This window comes from Rutidosis leptorrhynchoides, chromosome 1 (genome assembly GCF_046630445.1).
Source record: "Rutidosis leptorrhynchoides isolate AG116_Rl617_1_P2 chromosome 1, CSIRO_AGI_Rlap_v1, whole genome shotgun sequence".
In the NCBI taxonomy this organism is placed as follows: Eukaryota; Viridiplantae; Streptophyta; class Magnoliopsida; order Asterales; family Asteraceae; genus Rutidosis; species Rutidosis leptorrhynchoides.
Window position 1 is genome coordinate 166,945,116 of NC_092333.1, and position 8,614 is coordinate 166,953,729.

Sequence of the window (8,614 nt, forward strand, 5' to 3'; positions counted from 1 at the left end):
TGCTTGGTGACCTAAGAATTAGTAAACCGATCTACTAATTGACGCGAATCCTAAAGATAGATCTATTGGGCCTAACGAACCCCATCCAAAGTACCGGATGCTTTAGTACTTCGATGTTGTTTTTATCATGTCCGAATGATTTCCCGGAATGATAGGGGATATTCTTATATGCATCTTGTTAATGTCGGTTACCAGGTGTTCAATCCATATGAATGATTTTTGTCTCTATGCATAGGACGTATATTTATGAGAACTGGAAATGAAATTCTTGTTATCTATTAAAATGATGAAAATGAATGATTATGATAAACTAATGAACTCACCAACCTTTTGGTTGACACTTTAAAGCATGTTTATTCTCAGGTATGAAAGAAATCTTTCGCTGTGCAATTGCTCATTTTAGAGACATTACTTGGAGTCATTCATGACATATTTCAAAAGACGTTGCATTCTAGTCGTCGAGTTCATCAAGAATATTATCAAGTCATTTATAGTTTAGATATATTATGAAATGGTATGCATGCCGTCAACTTTCAATGTATTAAAAGTTTGTCTTTTTAAAAACGAATGCAATGTTTGTAAAATGTATCATATAGAGGTCAAGTACCTCGCAATGAAATCAACTATTGTGAATCGTTTATAATCGATATGGACTTTATCCAGATGGATTAGGATGGGTCTCTACAGAATATACCTCACATCTTTCAAAATCCAATTGGAACCATTGGATGTCTTCAAAGTCACATCTCCAATGCCTCTTATGTCTAAGCATTTGTCATCCGCCAATCTCACCTTCCCCCGATACGCCTTAAAATTCTTCATCATCTCCTTACTAGGATTAGCATGGAATGATGCACCCGAATCCATGATCCAAGCTTCAACCGAATTTTTAACACAACACACCAAGGCGTCATCCGTATTCTTGGAAGTAAAGTTCACCCTAGCTTTATCCACCTTTCGATTTTTACATTGAGTTCTAAAGTGACCATTTTGATTGCAATTTCAACAAACCAAAGATTCTCGGTCCCTTGAGTTATACCTCCTTTTGAATTTTTTACCCTTCTTTGTACCCTTATTGTTCTTCCTGCCCCTGTCGGTGTTTAAGAGCTTCCCTAATGATTCCCTGGAATTCCTCCTATTAGTTTCATCCCAAAGAATCAAATCCTTGATCTCCCCAAGCTTAAGCTTATAAGTTCTCGTGGAACTACTAAATGCAGTAACTATACCCGACCAACTTTCAGGCAAAGACGAAAGCAAGATCAGTTCCTGAAGTTCATCATCAAACACAATCTCCACCGAGGCCAATCTTGTAATGAGATTGTTGAAATCATTGATATGATCTGCAGCACATGCACCTTCTTTCATCTTTTGGTTTCTCATACATGTTTGTAAGTGCCTTTAAGCACCCAAACGTAGTCTTCTCATTGATAACGTTATATGCAACGTTTTTCACAAGCGACATCCTAACCGCCCCCAAAGCTTGGCGATCGATCCCAATCTTCTTGCTTAATATTGTCAGGCTTCTTCTCTTCAAGTGGTAAGTGAAGTTTTTTCTGGTACAAATAGTCTTCTATTTGCATCTTCCAAAACCCAAAATCCTTCCCATCGAACCGATCAATCCTAAACTTTCCTTTGTCCGTCATCGTGCCCAATACGAACCTTATGCTCTAGATACCAGTTGTTAGGAATTTATGGACCCAACAACAATCATCAATCTATAGATTGTGATCCTACAAACAACAAACGGACAATAATAATGTAAGAAAAGTAAACAACAACAACAGCAGCAACAACAACAAAACCCAATCTCACATGGCGTGAGGTATGGGGGAGGTGAGACGTAGACAATCCTTCCTCTATCCTAGAATAAAGGGAAGTCCTTTCACCACGCCGAGTGAAACACTTCAAGAGTTGAGAACGTCTTCCCTCCCTCTATTCGACGGATAAAGAGATTGCTTCCAAGAGGACCTCCGGCCCATAAGTAATTTAAAAATATATTAAATAAATAATAAATAAATAAATAAAAAATAAAAATAATAAAAATCCGTGCGTATTTAAACAAAGACACCATAAAAATGGTAGAATCAAATTTCTATAGGTTTCAAAATCTTACCTGGTATTTACTTTAGGCTCTAAGCGGCAGTCGAGCCGCCAATTAATCGACGCTTGCTGATGCCTCACTTAAGAGAGCCATAAAAAAAAGGTGGAGACATACCTTAGAGATGTTATGCGGAGCTCAAGACATATCAAGAATTGCTACACTAAAAGAACAATAAACATATATGACCCATACAAACAACCATAAACACATCAAAACATACATACCTACATACGTAAACGTACATACATACATACATACATCATATACATGTAACATACCTACTTACAGACATGCACACCTACATACATACACGTATACAAACATAAAAACATGCATGCATGCATGCATGCATGCATACCTGCATACATACATACGTAAACATTCATACATAGACATCTAAGCATACATACTTGTACATACTTACATCCATACACAGTCATAATGCTAACATATATGCACACATACACACTAACATAAACATACATACCCACAAACAAACATACATACATAAACGTGCGTACCTACAAACACATACACCAAACATACCTACACACACCTAAATACACATAACCTAGAAGGGGTCCTGGTAAAAAGCCAAGCGCGACCATACACAATCACTCTACATGAAGATACGTACATACATATATACATATATCACTATAAAAGAAGACATGTACATACATACACACATCCACACATACACACTTACCTACCCAAACCTACTCTTCTATTCTAATTCTAGTCCTCCACGCATTCCTATCAGAAGTCATGTCCTCGGTCAATAAAAGCTCCTTCAAGTCGAGCTATAACCTATCCTCCCACCTACGAGTAGGTCTACCCCTTCTCCTTACGCCGTCAAATGTAAGTGCCTCGACTCACCTAACAGGGGCAGTAAGAGGTCGCCTCCTCACATCCCAAACCATCAAAGTCGTTCTTCTCTTAGCCTATCAATGATACTTCTAACTTTCAGGTTCTCCCTAAAAACACTATTTGGGATCATATCCAACTTGGTTTTACTGCAAGTATACCTAAGCATCCTCATCTCTGCCACCTCCATCCTTCTCTCTTGCGCCTTCGTCATTGGCCAACACTCTGATCCTTATAACATGGCAGGTCTAACTGCCATCTTGAGGAATTTCCCTTTCAGCTATTGGGAAAACTTTAGTATTTCCCACCGGCGTTCAGACGCACGACTTCGCCCCTTCGTACATATCCCTAATAACTCTAATACAAAATAAGATATTACGTGGTTATATGCAATCGTGTGATTGCTTTAGTCCAGGGCTAACTAGAGAACAATTTATTGATTTTTGTGCTTTAGGGTTACAATACAATAAGGTTTAATTTATAGGAAACCTATAAGGTAGAAATAAAATCCAATACCAAAAATAGACCAAAAATTCGGATCTACCAACTTGTCCTCCAAGTCAGGACGATCCCACTTGGATCATGAATTCTGCTCCCACTCAAACAACGATCCCATTCTGCTCACACCCAAGCAACGATCCCACTTGGATCAAGATTTCTGATCCTGATTTCTTTGTCCTTGCAACTTGTTTTGTTCTAGCTTCGCACCATAACAGTTAACATAACAGAGATGTCAAGATGTGTCCTGATCATATCTATATTCTAACTGCTCATTCGAAAGAAGTGATCCACAAGACAAATCTTGGTCAAACCCGAATAAGGTACCTCCCTCCATTTCATTTACTTGGTTGCTCTTCAGCAATGCATTAACAGCCAAGTGATGAATCTGCACGAGTTTGAATCCTAAATCTTCATTAATGATAGTGAATATAAAGCATATTCATCAATGAATACAGAATAAACCTTTAAAAGTAGTGAACTCGTGAGAACGACATGAATACGTGATTTTTCACATGTGACCAACTTCATACACGTGAGCATTGGTGAGAAGTGAGCACAAAAAGATATGTATAAAAGCTTAGAAATTGCATATAAAATATTATTTATTCACACAAGAACGGTTTGACAATTCACATGTAAAAAACATCCAAATTTCATTTGAACAGATAATTTTATTGGTTTCAACATTTCATTGATTTTCATTATGAACTTCATCATTATTTTCATGATTTTTCAGTTTTCCCCTGAACTGTTTAAGAAGTTAATGAAATTGTAAATGGATGTTAGTTTAGAGACTACAATTGTGCATAAATGAAGGTTCTATCTTTGAATATTTGTGGTTGTAAAAAGAGAAGAAATCATTTATGGGTCAAAGACTTATGTAATGAAAATAAGGTGATGTTTTTAGGTCTTCAAGAAACAAAGATGACACGCATTGATTATCTTGATTATCATCGAATAAGGATGATGTGGGGTAATTATAATTTTCAGTTAGAATGTTCTTTGTCTAGAGGTCGTTCGGGTGGGATCTTATCTATTTGGGATCCACGTTTTTTCACAAAAACTAATATGTGGTGTGAAGACAATATTCTTATTGTGCAAGGAAGATGGTATAACTCAGTGAATACATCCTACATGATAAACATATACGCCCCACAAGATGATGGTGCTAAACGAAACTTATGGGATAGACTATTAAATTTTATACATTCTCATGAAGGTGACTATATAGTTTTTGGGGATTTCAACGTGGTTCATGTTGAGGATGAACGCTTTGGCTCTGAATTCAATAGGAATGATGCATCATATTTCAACAATATGATCAATTCCAGCGGCTTAATTGACATCCTTTGGGTGCTCGAAAATTCTCTTATATGAACAAGCAAGGTACAAAAATGAGTTTGCTTGATCGCTTTCTAATTTCTCAAAGTATCATCAATCTTATTCCACATTTACAATCTACTACTCTCAACCGAGGTCATTCGGATCATTGCCCAATACTTCTACACTACGGCAAGTTGGATTTTGGTCCAACACCTTTCAAGTTCTTTCATTCATGGCTATCATATGACGATCTAAATTCGGTTGTACTTTCTGTTTTTAATAACAATGAAGATGTGAACCCAGGTTTGAATTTTCAAGCTAAACTCAAAAAGTTAAAATTCAAACTCAAAACTTGGATTAAAGACAACAAATCAAATGAAGGGAATAGAAAACAAACGATCACAGCTCGGGTTCACTCCATTGCAGGCAATTTAGATGCTGGTACTTCAAATGATGCTGAAAGGAGAGAAAGATTGAACTTAATACAGGAACTTAACGAAATTCACAAAAGATCAGACCAGGATTTAGTTCAAAAATCAAGGCACAAATGGGTTGTTGATGGTGATGAAAATTCTCAATTCTTTCACTCTTTCATTAACAGTCGAAGATCTCACCAAAATTTGCGTGGAATTATGGTTGATGGTAATTGGATTACAAATCCTTCAGAAGTCAAATCTGCTTTTTACGAATTCTATAAAAACAAGTTTGAAGCTGCACCATCTTTTGTCCTCTTGAATGACCAACCTGCACAATACAAATTGTCAACATTTGAAAGTAGTAACTTGGAAAGAGAGATTACTGAAACTGAAATCAAACAAGCGGTTTGGGATTGTGGAAGTAGTAAGTCCCCAGGTCCTGATGGTTTTACTTTTTTATTTATAAAGAGATTTTGGGAACATCTTAAAGCTGATCTGGTAACATCTATTCAATATACTTTCAATAATTTGCATATGCCAAATGAAGCTGGTTCAGCTTTCATAACTTTAATTCCAAAAGTTTCTAATCCGACTTTGATTAAGGATTATAGACCAATTTCTCTTATCGGGATGTACTACAAAATAGTTTCAAAAATACTTGCAACTAGATTATCATCGGTTATTGACAGAGTTGTTAGTATTGAACAGTCTGCTTTTATTTCTAATCGACAAATTTTGGACGGCCCTTTGATTCTTAGTGAAACTATTAATTGGTACAAATCTAACTCAAAGAAGTTGATGATCTTAAAGGTTGATTTCGAAAAAGCATATGATTCTGTTAGTTGGCACTACCTTGACCATATGTTATGTACATTGGGATTTGGTGTTGTATGGAGAAACTGGATTTCTCTGTGCCTAACGTGTTCAAGAACATCAATTTAGGTTAATGGCAGTCCGACTAGCGAATTTGATCTTAGAAGTGGTCTTAGACAAGGTAATCCATTGAGCCCGTTTCTCTTTTTGATAATTGTGGCAGGGCTTCATTTGGATATTAAAAAGGCTGTTGAATCAAATATTATTAAAGGTGCAAGTGTTGGTGTTGATAATATTAACATTTCTCATCTTTTATATGCGGATGATGCCTTGATTGTTTCTTAATGGAATCAAGAGGAGATGGATAACATCATAAGGATCTTTAATATTTTTTTCATTGCATCAGGATTAAAGATAAACATTTCTAAATCAAACGATTATGGAATTAATGTTAGCGATGAGGAAATGGCAGGAATGGTATCTCATTCAGGATGTTGTTCAGGTTCTTTTCCTTTCACTTACTTAGGTATTCCATTGGGATCTAACATGAATTTGATTGCTAATTGGAAACCACTTATTGACAAATTCAAAAAAGGTTATCTTTTTAGCAAGCTAGAATGTTATCTTATGGAGGGAGATTAACGTTGATCAAATCGGTTCTTGGTAGTATTGGTATATATTATTTATCTTTATATAAATGTCCTAAGAATGTGCTCAAGATATTAGAAGGTTTGAGAAGATCATTTTTCTGGGGAAGTGATGATGAAACAAAGAAAATGTCATGGATCAAATGGGATTCAATACTTTCTTCATTGGATAAAGGTGGTATGGGTGTTGGGAGTTTGGAAGCCTTCAATTTAGCACTTATGTTCAAATGGATTTGGAGGTTTCATACACAATCACATCACTTATGGAGAAAAGTTATTGCATCTATTTATGGCAACATCATGGTTTTAAAAAACGGTCGAGGCGTACGCCTCGAGGCGCGCCTCCGTGCTTTTTTCGATTTTGCCATTTCAAAACGTACGCCTCAAAGGCTAACTAAAAACGTACGCCTCAATTGGGAGAGGCGGTGCTATTTTTTACGCCTCAGGTTACAGAAAAAACGCACGCCTCATGAAAATAGAGGGAAAATTTGGGTGGCTGCAAAATTAGGCCTGCTAAAACTAGGGCGGCATATTTATGTTTTATTAAAGTGCTTTTGGCCTCCAAAACTCATCAATTAGCCTCCAGAAGAAAAGATGAAGAAAGAAAACAGGGGAAAAAAAAAGAGAAGAAGGAAACAATACCTTGATGAAGAAACACGTGTTCTTTTAGATTAAATCAAAAGTATAACAATACCTTTACATATCAATAAGTTGTAGAAATATATCAGAAGAGAGCAACATCAATTTATCAATTTTCTTTTGAGGAAAATGAAATAGTGGATCAGTGGATGTTGTTGATAACAACGACGATATGTTTTCTTCCGTAATAATGATCCATGAATCAAGCAAATAAAGGCAAATAAAATAAAGGCAACTAAAGTGAAAAGTATCTGGAAGATGGTAGAAGCACGTTGATATTTTATCAAATGACAATAATCAAATGACAAAAACAGTTCCTGAACTTTTACTAAACTTAAATAACAAGAACAAACTTGAGGATCACTCTTGAACCTTTAATAAAATGACAATAACAGTTATTGTTATTTATATATTATCGAAATATATTTATTTATGTACTTTTTAACTCCGCCTCGAACGTACATCTCGGTTCGCCTCGAGGCATACGCCTCGCCTCACAAAGGGAAAACGCCTCGAGGCACGTTTCGTTTTTTTAAAACCTTGGGCAACAGGGCTGCAATGGATAATATTCATGGTTTTAAAAATGGCTTTTGGATCAATCTGATCAAATCGTATATTATTGCCCAGCAATCTAACAAGATTCCATCTAATCCTATTATTTGTAAAGTCAATGATGGCCGCTCTATTTTATTTTGGGAAGATAATTGGTTAAATGGAGATCCTCTAAAAAATCAATTCAACAGATTGTTTCATTTGTCAAGTGATAAATATTGTTCTATTAAAGATAAATTCGTTGATGGCAATTGGAAGTGGATATGGAATAGAGATTGTATTGGCGGTAGAAACGAAGAATACCTAGCTAACTTGGTGAATTTGTTACCGAATATTCAGTTCACTGACGAGCATGACGGTTACAGTTGGGCAATTGATAATACAAACGAGTATAGTGTGTTCAGTATTCGAAAATTCATCGATATTCAAATCTTAAATCCTGATAATATCAAAACAAGATGGGTGAAAGAATTACCAATTAAGATTAATATTGTGTTGTGGAGAATTGCTAGAGATCGGCTTCCAAATCGTGTAAATCTTCATCAGCGTCGTATTGTATTACAAAGCAATGATTGTCCAGTTTGTAATCGTGAAGCTGAAACATTGAATCACCTGTTCTTTTCTTGCGATCTTGCACAAGATTTATGGCGTAAGATAAGACTTTGGTGTGATTCGAATATACCTAATTTCTCTAACTGGAACGATTGGATCTCCTGGTATGATAATTGGGCCGGGCTCAATACTTCAAAATGTAG

The 8,614-nt window shown here is 36.0% G+C and overlaps 1 protein-coding gene across 1 annotated transcript; it reads left to right on the top strand.

The window, feature by feature from the left end:
- The first annotated feature begins 4,863 nt into the window (after nucleotides 1-4,863).
- Nucleotides 4,864-7,247, top strand: LOC139891174 (uncharacterized). Its single transcript, XM_071874126.1, has 4 exons — nucleotides 4,864-6,045; nucleotides 6,151-6,292; nucleotides 6,428-6,498; nucleotides 6,630-7,247. Exons 1-4 carry the CDS (start codon nucleotides 4,864-4,866, stop codon nucleotides 7,245-7,247), a joined length of 2,013 nt encoding a protein of 670 aa, XP_071730227.1.
- The last annotated feature ends 1,367 nt before the right edge of the window (nucleotides 7,248-8,614 follow it).